Raw genomic sequence first — 15,075 nt, 5'->3', positions numbered from 1 at the left:
AGTAACACGTGCTCCTCAGTAACACGTGCTCCTCAGTAACACGTGCTCCTCAGTAACACGTGCTCCTCAGTAACACGTGCTCCTCAGTAACACGTGCTCCTCAGTAACACGTGCTCCTCAGTAACACGTGCTCCTCAGTAACACGTGCTCCTCAGTAACACATGCTCCTCAGTAACACGTGCTCCTCAGTAACACGTGCTCCTCAGTAACACATGCTCCTCAGTAACACATGCTCCTCAGTAACACGAGCCCAACATGGTGGGCCCTAAAATGTTTGTTTTTTACGGTGTTCACCCCGTCACTGTTCCATGTCAGTCTCTTTAAGGTTACTGCACTCTGACCTTTAGAGAGAATTTTAAAGAAGAATACCATTACTAGATTTTAACAATACGTTTATTAGGTTTTCCAAGTAAAACTGTACAGAAACAGTCTAACAAGAATTCCAAATAAACTCACATTAAAATAACCTTAAATACAAATTATGCACAAAAAAATTATAATATACGCCTCCTTGTGGAATTACATTTAATTTCTCTTATACTTATTAACAAAGATAAAACACTTTTAAAAAATACAACTTAAAAGCCTGGCACCAACATATAATATATTGATTAATGTGCGCCTCATTACTGAGGTTAGAACTGGTTAACTGTTGGGTACTAATAACTAGTTAATTTATGTAGTACAGCTAAAAACATTAAACATACGGTTACTATTATAGCACAACATATTTCAAATGTATGCATTTGTGAATTCATGTATGGCACTTTTAATAAGATATTTTCTTAACATAAGAAATGTGTATTTAGACTTTACAAATACATTGTATTATGGCAATAGTGGAGATAATTCTCAACTAGAAAATGTCAAGTCAAGTTGCTCCCCACTTTCTTTTTGCAAGGATTTAAATGATCTTCCAGGTGAAAGCCTTTGGGGGGCGTTCAAGGACAAGAGGATAGCTGTCAAGATAACGTGTCATTCAGTGGACATACTGCACTGTATCATATTCCTGGTGTAGACACTAGAGACCCCTGAAGAACTGCAGAGAGAGTTCATAGCCCAGAAACATGGTGGCACTCATTGGGAAGCCTCGGATAGCGTTCACTGAGGCTCCGCGGAAGAAGACCTGGAGAGAGAGACAGAGAGAGAGAGACACAGAGAGACACAGACTCAGAGAGAGAGAGACACAGAGAGAGAGACCGAGAGAGAGAGACACAGAGAGAGAGACCGAGAGAGAGAGAGAACGAGAGCGAGACCGAGAGAGAGAGAGAGAACGAGAGAGAGAGAGAGAACGAGAGAGAGAGAGAGACCGAGAGCGAGAACGAGAGAGAGAGAGAGACCGAGAGAGAGAGAGAGAACGAGAGAGAGAGAGAGAGAGACAGCCCGAGACAGAGAGACAGCCCGAGACAGAGAGACAGCCCGAGACAGAGAGACAGCCCGAGACAGAGAGACAGCCCGAGACAGAGAGACAGCCCGAGACAGAGAGACAGCCCGAGACAGAGAGACAGCCCGAGACAGAGAGACAGCCCGAGACAGAGAGACAGCCCGAGACAGAGAGACAGCCCGACAGAGAGACAGCCCGACAGAGAGACAGACCGACAGAGAGACAGACCGACAGAGAGACAGACCGACAGACAGAGAATGAATGTATTATATAAAAAAAAGAAATTCAATTAAACCTATGTTCATAATAGCCAACCAAACATCTAGCTGAAACCACATGGTTCAAGCCTATTTAAGCTTATTCAGGCTTTTTCAGGCCAAGTGCCTATCTTGTTAATGATTGTCAGGTATTGATCAAAATGTCCCTTCTCAGTCTCTCTGCCAAAACACAATTGAACAAGAACACCGGTGTGATCACTTGGAATGGGGATGTGACACAACACTATTGTTACATCACAAAATGACCAAAACGTGTTTGAACTTCCTCTTAGTTAAGCTAGGAACAACCTTGGCAGTTAGATAATAACTTTTCTTTGGAACAGATCTCGTCTCGCCCTTGTGACTTTAACAGGACAGGTTGAGTTCACCGGAGTTTAACTTTTAAACTGAAGGGACTAAAGCTGACTGTCAGCGATAGTCTAGGTTGCCACAAAGCTACACCAGAACCACACATACAGGCTACTTACTGTATTCCTTTTCAAATTAAATGTACTGAAGAATCAATCTTAAAATTGCTACACTCTGGGCTGATTTCCTGTACAAAGATTAGTCATATGATTGGACCAAAAAAAAGAAGCATGCTCAAGGAACGATCTTCACTGAAAGTGCTGCTTCGTCCAGGTCAAAAGGCTTAATCTGAGTCCGGGAAACAGCCTGTGTGTGTCTGTTTGCTTACATGTATCCCCTCGGTCTTGTAGCTCTGGACGATGCAGTGGACAATCCCTCTGTATTTCCTAGCGTGGAGAGCGTCAGCCTGTAGTCTGCTCTTCACCACGTCTGCTGGAGTAGCCGTGACCCACGAGATAGAACCTGTAGACAGAACCACGTCAGCTGGAGTAGCCGTGACCCACGAGATAGAAGCTGTAGACAGAACCACGTCAGCTGGAGTAGCCGTGACCCACGAGATAGAACCTGTAGACAGAACCACGTCAGCTGGAGTAGCCGTGACCCACGAGATAGAAGCTGTAGACAGAACCACGTCAGCTGGAGTAGCCGTGACCCACGAGATAGAAGCTGTAGACAGAACCACGTCAGCTGGAGTAGCCCACGAGATAGAAGCTGTAGACAGAACCACGTCAGCTGGAGTAGCCCACGAGATAGAAGCTGTAGACAGAACCACGTCAGGAGGGGTCAGGAGATTTACATTTGGATTTATTATTATTATTATTTTTTTAAACAGTTGATTACATTTTTGGAAAACTTCATGTGATATCAAGATGTTTCGTCAAACACACTGAACAGGCAGTTATTTATTATTATTTTTATTTTTTAAATGTGCTGAGACACACTGCTAGAAAGTCACCTTTCAGTGGGATTGGAAGCTTTTTCCTTCTGTTTAAATCAATTTAAAATCTCCAAAACTGTCAAATGTCCTGTCCTTGTTGCTTTTTTATTTATTTTTTTATTTGACCAAAAACCTCAGTATCCCACTTGCTGAGAACTATCTGAAGGGTAAACTGGCCTGGAGGGTAAACTAACTGGAGGGTAAACTACCAGGAGGGTAAACTACCAGGACCAGGAGGGTAAACTACCTGGAGGGTAAACTACCAGGAGGGTAAACTACCAGGACCAGGAGGGTAAATTACCAGGACCAGGAGGATAAACTACCAGGAGGGTAAACTACCAGGACCAGGAGGGTAAACTACCAGGAGGGTAAACTACCAGGACCAGGAGGGTAAACTACCAGGAAAAGGAGGGTAAACTACCTGGAGGGTAAACTACCAGGACCAGGAGGGTAAACTACCAGGAGGGTAAACTACCAGGAGGGTAAACTACCAGGACGGTAAACTACCAGGACCAGGAGGGTAAACTACCAGGAGGGTAAACTACCAGGACCAGGAGGGTAACTACCTGGAGGGTAAACTACCAGGACCAGGAGGGTAAACTACCAGGAGGGTAAACCATCAGGACCAGGAGGGTAAACTACCAGGACCAGGAGGGTAAACTACCAGGAGGGTAAACTACCAGGACCAGGAGGGTAAACTACCAGGAGGGTAAACTACCAGGACCAGGAGGGTAAACTACCAGGAGGGTAAACTACCAGGACCAGGAGGGTAACTACCTGGAGGGTAACTACCAGGACCAGGAGGGTAAACTACCAGGAGGGTAAACTACCAGGACCAGGAGGGTAAACTACCAGGAGGGTAAACTACCAAGACCAGGAGGGTAACTACCTGGAGGGTAAACTACCAGGACCAGGAGGGTAAACTACCAGGAGGGTAAACTACCAGGGCCAGGAGGGTAAACTACCAGGAGGGGAAACTACCAGGACCAGGAGGGTAAACTACCAGGAGGGTAAACTACCAGGGCCAGGAGGGTAAACTACCAGGAGGGTAAACTACCAGGACCAGGAGGGTAAACTACCAGGAGGGTAAACTACCAGGAGGGTAAACTACCAGGACCAGGAGGGTAAACTACCAGGAGGGTAAACTACCAGGGCCAGGAGGGTAAACTACCAGGAGGGTAAACTACCAGGACCAGGAGGGTAAACTACCTGGAGGGTAAACTACCTGGAGGGTAAACTACCAGGACCAGGAGGGTAAACTACCAGGAGGGTAAACTACCAGGACCAGGAGGGTAAACTACCAGGACCAGGAGGGTAAACTACCAGGACCAGGAGGGTAAACTACCAGGACCAGGAGGGTAAACTACCTGGAGGGTAAACTACCAGGACCAGGAGGGTAAACTACCTGGAGGGTAAACTACCTGGAGGGTAAACTACCAGGACCAGGAGGGTAAACTACCAGGAGGGTAAACTACCAGGACCAGGAGGGTAAACTACCAGGACCAGGAGGGTAAACTACCAGGAGGGTAAACTACCAGGAGGGTAAACTACCAGGACCAGGAGGGTAAACTACCAGGAGGGTAAACTACCAGGACCAGGAGGGTAAACTACCAGGAGGGTAAACTACCAGGACCAGGAGGGTAAACTACCAGGAGGGTAAACTACCAGGACCAGGAGGGTAAACTACCTGGAGGGTAAACTACCAGGACCAGGAGGGTAAACTACCTGGAGGGTAAACTACCTGGAGGGTAAACTACCAGGACCAGGAGGGTAAACTACCAGGAGGGTAAACTACCAGGACCAGGAGGGTAAACTACCAGGACCAGGAGGGTAAACTACCAGGAGGGTAAACTACCAGGAGGGTAAACTACCAGGACCAGGAGGGTAAACTACCAGGAGGGTAAACTACCAGGACCAGGAGGGTAAACTACCAGGAGGGTAAACTACCAGGACCAGGAGGGTAAACTACCAGGAGGGTAAACTACCAGGACCAGGAGGGTAAACTACCAGAATATCTTTGAAGGATGTTATGTAATCCATCAGCCCTTTTGGTACTTCATATTTTCACAGATGTCGTCAGGTAAAATAATATGAAGTAATTAAATAGGATGATTTTAAAATAAAAACAGAATAGACAAAGCTGTAAAACATTATCCTAAATATTAACCATCAATTTAGTGAATAACATTGGAAATTGGGGTACCTAGTCCATTATTCAACTGAAATGAGTCTTCCGCATTTAACCCAACCCCTGTGAATCAGAGAGGTACGGGGACATCCACGTCTTCGGGAACCCAGGGGAACAGTGGGTTAACTGCCTTGCTCAGGGGCAGAATGACAGGTTTTTACCTTGTCAGCTCAGGGATTCGATCTAGAAACCTTTCGGTTACTGTCCCAACGCTCTGACCACCAGGCTTCCTGTCGTCCCATGGTGTTTATTATGGGGGTTTCAGCATGACATATCCTTTAAAAACATTTTTAACACTCTTTTTACTATGTCAGTATGATTTGGTTGTCAATGTTTTGGCGTGAAACTGGCAGCAGTTATGAAAAATGTCAACAGTCGAAAGAGTTAATTGAAAATAAATGCTACTGTTGATTAGATGCTTTTTCATTAATTAGGCTTGAACCACATGGTCTAATTAAAATCAACAACACCTTTCTCAAATATTCAAAACGGAAGGAAGTGGTCATAATTAAGAGTTCTCTGCGACTTGAGTGTCACCTCAAAAGTGTCTCTTGGATAATGCTAATGTTTCAAACCCCCTTTTTCCATCAGGTTACCATCTAGCCGAGGTCGCAAATGTCATTCAGAATATGGAGTAAAAAAAGAAAGAAAGGAAGAAATGACTTTAACCTGCATTGGCTAATCAAAACCTAACATACAGTAGATGTGACTATATACACGAATACATTTTGTAAAAGTTATTCAACTATAAATGACCGAAATTACTGAAGGTTCCGGTAACCTTGGTAACTACCAGTAGCTTTGCAACCCTACTGAGAACTGAATCATCCCACATTTCATCAGGATTTCTGTGTCAAAAGGAAAATGTTTTAGTCAATACAGCTCCATGCTGTGTACTGGGATGACGTGTCAAATCAGTTGCTTACTCAGCTATACCTCTAGTGTCAGGGGAAAGGAGGAGACTCAAATCAGAGGTCATTCAACTCATGAACTAATCAGATGTCTTTGACCTATTACATATGTTCATTGAAGTCTTTATCACAGCAGACTGTTGGGTGAGTCAGACCATGTCATCATTTATGGGTCACAATCTGCTGGGTGGCTGTTGTGGAGTAGGCCAATGATTGCATAATCAAAGAACGAGGGTTGGAAATGCTTTCCCTGGACCTTTTAGCAGTGAAGGCATCACATCAATAAGATGCAGCAGGCAGCTGAGCAAAGCAGCTGCCCCAAAATGCTGGTGTGCAGTGGAGGCTGCCGAGGGGAGGACGACTCATCGTAATGGCTGGAACAGAGCAAATGGAATGGCGTCTTGATGCATTTGATTCCATTCCACTGATTCCACTCCAGCCATTACCACGAGCCCCGTCCTCCCTTAATTACGGTGCCACCAACCTCCTGTGGTCTACAGGATAAACTAAGGAGGCAGATGTGGGCTAACCAAGGCAGTAATCAAACTAACGTTACTCACAATTTGAGTAATCCATTGGATTACATGACTAACTAGTTGTATTGTCATGTAATCAGTAACTGTAAATCCTCCTCCCAACCCTGGGTAGGCCTACAACGTTTTCAAGATGGCATCATAAAATGGCATAAAGTAATGGCAAAGTTTTTATAGGTGGTAGACACGGTTTGGACTTGGCACTAAGACTGTAAAGGTGCCGTTCTACAAAATGAGTGCCTTTTGTGTGTGTATCTTTGATATTTTAAGTAGAAATTGTTCACAAATATTGATTTTTAAAAGCTTGTTCTGTTAAATAAAGTGCCCTTTAATATAGACCACACGGAGAATTAAAATCACTCTAATTTTGACTATGAAAAAGGCTTGCTAAAGTGCCAAAATTCTTCATTTTGACGTGTCCCTCAGTGTACTACAGTTTTAGCTGAACGCTCCTTAACAGATAACCCGAAGAAACGTTTTTATTTGCATAGCTAGACTACATTTTCCGCCAAGTCCACATAGCAGCAACATTAGAATTCCTGAATAAATTATGATTCCAATGGTGATAGCAACCAGGGCCATAAATACACACGAGGACACCGAGGTCCAGATCTCTGTCAATTTTGTTATAATTATAAAAAAAAATATATATATATATAATAATAATATAATTATGACAATTATAGGTTAACATGTAAATATTTCTCCCAGTGTTGATCAAAGCTCAGAACACTTAAATGATTGATCTGACTGAGTTCTAAACATGCCTGCCTCTCTGCAAACGAGTGGAATCATGGACAGTGGTTTGTTCATTATGTTCACCTGCGTCTCGCTGAACGAGTGGAATCATGGACAGTGGTTTGTTCATTATGTTCACCTGCGTCTCGCTGAACGAGTGGAATCATGGACAGTGGCTTGTTCGTTATGATCGTCTGCGTCCCTTGGACTTGTGTGCCGGATTTGCAGCACATTCCCCACTCTCTAAAGCAGCTGGATTTGCAGCACATTCCCCACTCTCTAAAGCAGCCGGATTTGCAACACATTCCCCACTCTCTAAAGCAGCTGGATTTGCAGCACATTCCCCACTCTCTAAAGCAGCTGGATTTGCAGCACATTCCCCACTCTCTAAAGCAGATGGATTTGCAGCACATTCCCCACTCTCTAAAGCAGATGGATTTGCAGCACATTCCCCACTCTCTAAAGCAGCTGAATGCTCTAAAGTCTGCATGCATCCCAACCGGAACAGTTCGGAAGAAACAGAACGCTCCTTTATCTGACCTAAAGGCTCATTTCTATTTGCTTCAACCAAGCACAACTAGCAACAGTAACATTACCATTAATCCGTAAACACCTTCCAGTTACCTGCCAGTCCTCCAGACACCCATATAGAACAGGGATGAGGTGATGACCTCCCTTCAGAGGATAGCCAGCGACGGAACAACGCGTAGGGGATGAAGTACAGCGTGTACCCAGGGACGTCTCTCAGGACCATGGCCCCGGCTCCTCTGTAAAGCCCCCGGATCCCCTCAGTCCGCAGTATGGAGCTGATGCAGTGGATGGGCCCTCTGTAGGTCGGCTGGCCCTGGAGAGTCATGGAGCGCACGGCGATGTTACCGTTCACGTTTCCGGTCGTCCCTGCGAGGTTCAGGTTCTCTAAAATACAAAACAATAAACAAACAATAAAGATCAGGGCTGTAATAGACTTTATGGACTGCTCATGCAGAAAGAGGATCGTTTGGATTAAGGTTCAATCTTATGCGGAAGGAGGCTTTAACTATATACCAGAACAACAGGTGATGGTGAAGATTTAACACGTGTATTTTATGATGCCCTATACTGTATAAAGATACATGGGGCGCAACTCAAAGACGTGTGTTGCATTGGACTAGTAACCGGAAGGTTGCAAGTTCAAATCCCCGAGCTGACAAGGTACAAATCTGTCGTTCTGCCCCTGAACAGGCAGTTAACCCACTGTTCCTAGGCCGTCATTGTAAATAAGAATTTGTTCTTAACTGACTTGCCTGGTTAAATAAAAGGTCAAATAAAAAAAGGTGCAGCAATTTCCGTTTTCAAAAACAGTGACTGGTGACTGATCACTGACGTAGGACATTGACATGTGATTTACGACACCTTTTAGTTTATCAACGTTTAAGTGAGATGGATTTATCATCTCATGCTAGCTCGTCCGAGTTGCTGTTGTGACATATGAATGGCAGTTGAAAGACTGATGGGGCTCTGAACCTGAATAGGCAAATTATACGTTTTCTGTGGTTCCTTGAACTGTCAACTATTCTAGACCTCTGGGTAAAGTCCCACTAAAATGAGCTTTCTAAACCCATGAGTACTATAGGCACTGTACCTTCTAGAAAGGTCTGAAAGGATACTTAGAATCCTCTCTAGGTTTCTTCCTAGGTTCTGGTCTTTCTAGGGAGTTTTTTTCTAGCCACCGTGCTTCACACCTGCATTGCTTGCTGTTTGGGGTTTTAGGTTGGGTTTCTGTACAGCACTTTGAGACATCAGCTGATGTAAGAAGGGCTTTATAAATACATTTGATTTATACTAAAGGAAATACCTGCTAAAATAATGACCTTCTAGAATGGTCTAGAATGTTGTATTGGTCTTTTGACTTTACCTGCTAAAATAATGACCTTCTAGAATGGTCTAGAATGTTGTATCGGTCTTTTGACTTTACCTGCTAAACAGGGAAGAGTCTGCATCTGCAGTCGGATCTTAACCAGGTCGACCGGCGCTCCGAGTCCCACTGACATCAGCCCTGTCAACATGCTGGCCAGGGTCAGGTCCAGCATGCCACACGGCTGCCTCTCGTCACCATGGCGGAACTTGCTAATAACCCTCTGTGTGTTGTTGAAGAACCCAAACACCACTGAGTTATACACGGTGATGCTGGCCAGCGGGAAGGAGAGACCCTTGAAGAAGCCAGCCACCTAGGATGAAGAAAAATACAAATGAGAGGTTTTATGCAACAGTGTGTTCTGTAGAAGGTCCGCGTCCCAGTATACAATTTGGAATTTGGCAACTGGAAGGTTTTTCCCCCCACCTCCCTGCCAGAGAGAGGCTACATGGGGACTATTCACAGCAAGGCTCAAGGATATTTGTTCAAACAAAAGCACAGTTGCTTCAAAAGTAAAACAAATATTTCCAGAACCGGTACATCTAGGCCTACGGTATAATCTACAGATAACAGTTTGTAAAAATGAATTTAGGATGTTATAATTATCTTTTTGAGTAGTTGTCGAGGTTGACACTTTATGTCCAAGGCCTCCGCAGTTCTAAAGGGAAACCGTAACAGCAGCATGACGACAAATGGATTATCATGACAAATATTATCCCATGGCCTTCTATGGATGACTGTGGGACAATACAAAATGTCTCCGCACGAGTGACTAAGTCGCTTTGGGTAAAAGTGTCTGCTAAATGGTATACATTTAGATGACAAGAGCAGTGACCTATCACTTACAGTTTCCTTTCTGTAGATTTGGAGGACACAGTGAAGGGTGTTCTTGTATCCTTTCCCAGCTTGTAAACGAGTCTGTTGGGTAGAATCATAGAATGGGAAACGATAAGAACCTCAACATTCCTCCTACATAAAACAACGGCCTACACAATCTACAACAGGTAGGCTAGGTGATGTGTGGTCACTCATGTTAATGTTACTGCAGGCCTATAGCCTACTAAATGATAACTGTGTATGAGTAGATAAACTATTATTACATGTTTGGTAAAAAAAAAACACAAGGTTTGACATTAAGGGTTGATCTATTGCCTAGAGCAAGTGAACTGAACAGTTGGGCAAGTTGAGCCTGCTCTGAGGTTGGCCCCCATTGGGCTGTTTATTTAAAAAACATTTTTTTTACTGACAACAACCAAACTGCAAGCATTGATCTGTCTGGTTCCCCTCCATTGTTTAAATGAAAGAGACAATTGCCTTTCAGACCTTAATGTCAATCCCTGATTTAAACCAGATCGGACTGTTTCCTGGAAAACCAATTAAGCCTAGTCCTAGAACTCAAGATAAACAGAGAATCTCCATTGAAAGTGGATTTAAGTCCAGGACTGGGCTTGATCAGTGTCTGGGAAACCAGTCCTTTATGTGTTGAACCGTGTGTCCTCGCATGTACCTTGACTGTGTCCAGCGGATGACCCACAATAACACTGGAAGCTCCTATTGGATAAACAGAAGGAAACCACGTTTAGGAGGAGGAAGGAGGGATGGATAGATAGATATATATATATAGAGAGATATAGAGAGAGATATATAGAGAGATAGAGATATAGAGAGAGATATAGAGAGAGATATAGAGAGAGATATAGAGAGAGATATAGAGAGAGATATAGAGAGAGAGAAGAGTTAATATATAATGTTGTTTCAGTGGCACCCTGCCTAGAACATCCAACCCTCCTCAGACAATAGAACTACAGTACCACAGATTTCAGGGCAAACACAAGAGAGAACAGAAAGAATCATATCCCGGCCAGACAGAAAAACACTACCACTGCTTAGGGGTCATTCTGACTCAAGATTTGCAAAAACAAAACTTAGGCCGATAATGTTCATAACTACAGTAGGCTGCATATAGGCGAATAACAGGCGATGAAGAGTGAAAACCGTTGCAGCATTCCACAGATACAGTATCATTATGCAATGTGCAACTACTATGCCCCTACTGTCCGTTTCATGGTAGCGCGCCTTGCAGAAGTAGAATATAGAAAAGGAGAACACTCAAAATAAATAGTCAAACATGTAGAACTAGTTATTTAATTATTAACTACATTTTGATTGGATGTTAAATGTTGAGTGTTTGATCAAAATGTCTGGCGCTATGTGGGCAATTCGATTTGGAAAATCTGCGCATGTTCCAATTATTCATATATCTATTTTTTTCTAATCGAACATAGATTAGACATAGGCCTACATAGCAAATGTATTAAAATAAAACAAATTATGATAAACAAAAACGATATGCAATAGTCCAACACCGCTCTAATCCCAAACTCATCCTCACATAAAACATCTAATTCTACAGCTAATTAACAAGTTTTAAAAAATAACGGACACTCACCTCCAATCCACCCTGCAAGGAAGTCATCTAAATGAAAACAATTCATTTCTGATTGATCTTAATTCCTTTCCTTCTGTCACTAATCACCGGTGAACAGAAATCTTAAGTGTCTGGAATTCAACGTCGATACAGACACGCGGGGTAAGATATTTGAGAAGCAAAGTAACAAAAATGGACTTTCCTAGCATCTATGTAAACCTCCAGATAGGTATAGGAGGGTCTGTAAATAAACATAAAGACAGGGATTGGGCGTCTCTAAACCAATCAGCATCTAGGATTTATGTGTGACACTTGCCGTCTGAAAACAATGGGACAATTTGTTTTGATGGCCCGGTGCCCCGTCTGAGTGGACAATTTGTTATGGACCACCTGAAAAGCCTGGAAAGTACCAACTACTCTGAACCGGGGCACAGGGCCATGCATACTTGCCAGGAAGCAGTTCAAGCCGTGCTAAAATGTTTTTGCGGTTGGAACGAAAATAATATAATAAATACTGTAAACCAAGAGGAATTGCGATGCAAACGAAATATAAACTTCATTGGCCACCTACATAATTATCCACATGGAGGGAGATTGATGCATAAAGCCAGAATTTTAGTACAAAAGCATATTGGAAATGTGGTCTAGGCGTTATCATATTACAAAGCTTGAACTTTATCCACTTATTTGGGCAAAACAAATAGACTCCATAAACGTTGTGCAACATAACTTAATGACAATATATATATATATATATATTCATATTTAATAGGCTATATACCAATCTAAGCATATATATTGTGAAAGAGGAGATAACATGGGTTTAGACACACCCTAGAGGTATTGCCTAGAAAACACACAGATAGCACTCAAAGATAAGAACCCATTGCACTGTAGGATGGAGAATGGAGCCAGGAGTGGCAGCGACAGATTGTCTGTTTGCTTGCACCTGTGAACCTCAAGACTCATTCAGAAAAAAAGCAGTACTATAAAAACCGACACTTTAATTAGATTTTAAATTTAGTGAGAAAGTATTCAGAACACTTGACTTATTCCACATTTGTTTACTTTAATTTTTGGTTGCGAAAGAGATGTGAAAGCAACATTAACATAACTTGTACATTCCATTTGAAATCAATCAAAAGCTTTAAAATAAAGGCCAATATTTTAGTGTCCATTTTTTGTTGTTGAACTGAAACAATATCTGTTGATGACTTCTCTAATGCTCTACAGGCCTAAATATCATAATTGAGGGAACATGTGTAAAGTATGGTCACATTTATTTTACTAGGCAAATCACCCTTGTGTTGTCTTTTTATATAACTAGGCAAGTCAGTTAAGAACAAATTATTATTTTCAATGATAGCCTAGGAACAGTGGGTTAACTGCCTGTTCAGGGGGAGAACTACACATTTGTACCTTGTCAGCTCAGGGGTTTGAACTTGCAACCTTCTGGTTACTAGTCCAACGATCTACCACTAGGCTACCCTGCCGCCCCACCTTTATGTACAAAATGACCCACCAGCAGAGAAAAACCCCTCAATTATGACTTTTCCCAGAGTGGCCCCAACATTAGAACAAGTGAAACATCACCTGTGTTCATATTTCCATGAAAGCTGCTCACCACCAGGGTACAAAGATTGTCTTAGGGTCATTTTTGAAAGACACACACACACACACACACACACACACACACACACACACACACACACACACACACATACACCCCCCCCCCCCCACACACACACACACATACACCCCCCCCCCCACACACACACACATACACACACAATGACAAATTGAGATTCTGTGTGCTACTGATTGAATTCAGACAAATACACACACTCACACACGACTCAAGTTCACAGACTAAATAAACAACATTTCAGACATAATAAACAACATTTCAGACAAAATAAATATTTCTTGAAAGCATTGTCTACTAATGGGGAATGCAGTCAGAGGCTATAAAGGTGCTGCAGATGACAGTCCCCCCCCAGTTCTCTCTTTGCTGAAGCAATGAGTGCACGTTTCAGTGCCCAACAGGTCGTAGATCTGAATTTTTCAGATGTCCAGGAGGAACAATGATGTAGAAGAGGAGGAGGAATCTGAAGAAGAAGAAGAAGATGGGGTAGAATACAACCCAGAGCCACGATGCATCATCTTCAGATGAAGAAGAAGATGGGGGTAGAATAAAACCAGAGCCACGATGCATCATCTTCAGATGAAGAAGAAATCCCCTAAGCTGAAAGAGAGACATTTTTGTCAGCAAAATAACATGGTCCTTGTCACCATATGGCAGCCAGGGCAGGATGGCAGCACAACATGTCATAAGGATGACCCCAGGGCCCACAAGACATGCAGTTGCCCATGCCCAGGACATCGCCTCAACATTCTACATGTTCATCACACCAGCCATTGAAAAAATAATTCTGGAGATGACAAATTTGGAGTGTTTCCGTAAATATGGAGACAACTGGAAAAGGATGGATGAGATTGACCTGCGTGCCTACATAGGGCTGCTAATCCTAGCAGCTGTGTATAGGTCCCGAGGCGAGGCTACATGTAGTCTCTGGGATGCAGAGAATGGAAGGGCGATTTTCCTTGCCACGATACCACTGAAAGTCACACTTTCACAAGAATGCTACGATTTGATAGCCTTGAGTCAAGACCTGCAAGACGTGTGAGACAAACTGGCAGCCATAAGAGAGGTCTGGGAGAAGTGGGTGGAGCCATAAGAGAGGTCTGGGAGAAGTGGGTGGAGCCATAAGAGAGGTCTGGGAGAAGTGGGTGGAGCCATAAGAGAGGTCTGGGAGAAGTGGGTGGAGCCATAAGAGAGGTCTGGGAGAAGTGGGTGGAGCCATAAGAGAGGTCTGGGTGAAGTGGGTGGAGCCATAAGAGAGGTCTGGGAGAAGTGGGTGGAGCCATAAGAGAGGTCTGGGAGAAGTGGGTGGAGCCATAAGAGAGGTCTGGGAGAAGTGGGTGGAGCCATAAGAGAGGTCTGGGAGAAGTGGGTGGAGCGTGTGTCATAACTCTACAGTGGAGGAGCAACTGGTTCCATTCAGAGGTACATTTTTATTTTCATCTGTAATGTAAGTGATTTCCACTGTTCATTTTATAATGTATTGCTGTAATATCATTGATGTATGTGATTGTTTTCTGTGACTCTGGTACTAATTACTGATAGTAATCTCTTTTGTCAAAAGGTCGCTGTCCTTTCCGACAGTATATGCCCAGCAAGCCAGCAAAGTATGGCATCCAGATATGGGTGGCCTGTGACACACAATCCAGCTACGCTTGGAAGATGCAAGTCTACACAGGGAAGCTGACCAGTGGCGGCCCGGAGAAGAACCAGGGGATGGGGGTTGTGCTTGATGTGACAGATGGACTGAGGGGACACAATGTCACGTGTGAACAATTTCTTCACCTCTAATGA

The 15,075-nt window shown here is 43.5% G+C and overlaps 1 protein-coding gene across 3 annotated transcripts; it reads right to left on the bottom strand.

Annotated features, from left to right (window-relative positions):
- Positions 1–375: 375 nt before the first annotated feature.
- On the bottom strand, positions 376–11,886 carry LOC109865024 (solute carrier family 25 member 48). 3 transcript variants are annotated; one of them, XM_031798656.1, is made up of 7 exons: positions 11,661–11,886; positions 10,719–10,762; positions 10,058–10,129; positions 9,272–9,524; positions 7,942–8,232; positions 2,339–2,766; positions 376–1,126 (listed from the first exon to the last, which is right to left on the bottom strand). In XM_031798656.1, the coding sequence occupies exons 1-7, from the start codon at positions 11,704–11,706 to the stop codon at positions 1,022–1,024; spliced, it is 1,239 nt and encodes a 412-aa protein (XP_031654516.1). In that variant the 5' UTR covers positions 11,707–11,886; the 3' UTR covers positions 376–1,021. The 3 variants fall into 3 exon arrangements, with proteins under 3 accessions (XP_031654516.1, XP_031654517.1, XP_020308729.1); XM_031798657.1 differs by having other exon boundaries at positions 2,339–2,574; positions 11,661–11,880; XM_020453140.2 differs by having other exon boundaries at positions 2,339–2,472; positions 11,661–11,878.
- Between the last annotated feature and the right edge of the window lie 3,189 nt (positions 11,887–15,075).

Source organism: Oncorhynchus kisutch, linkage group LG19, assembly GCF_002021735.2.
Source record: "Oncorhynchus kisutch isolate 150728-3 linkage group LG19, Okis_V2, whole genome shotgun sequence".
Classification (NCBI taxonomy): domain Eukaryota; kingdom Metazoa; phylum Chordata; class Actinopteri; order Salmoniformes; family Salmonidae; genus Oncorhynchus; species Oncorhynchus kisutch.
This window is presented reverse-complemented; position numbering and strand designations above follow the sequence as displayed.

What these genes read in the sequence shown, in the direction of transcription:
- LOC109865024 (XM_031798656.1), bottom strand. Translation starts at nt 11,706, where the DNA reads ATGAATTGTTTTCATTTAGATGACTTCCTTGCAGGGTGGATTGGAG. An exon ending in CCTTGCAGGGTGGATTGGAG is followed by an intron (nt 10,763 to 11,660) that starts GTGAGTGTCCGT and finishes TTTATCCAATAG; the next exon opens with GAGCTTCCAGTGTTATTGTG. An exon ending in ATCCGCTGGACACAGTCAAG is followed by an intron (nt 10,130 to 10,718) that starts GTACATGCGAGG and finishes TCTACCCAACAG; the next exon opens with ACTCGTTTACAAGCTGGGAA.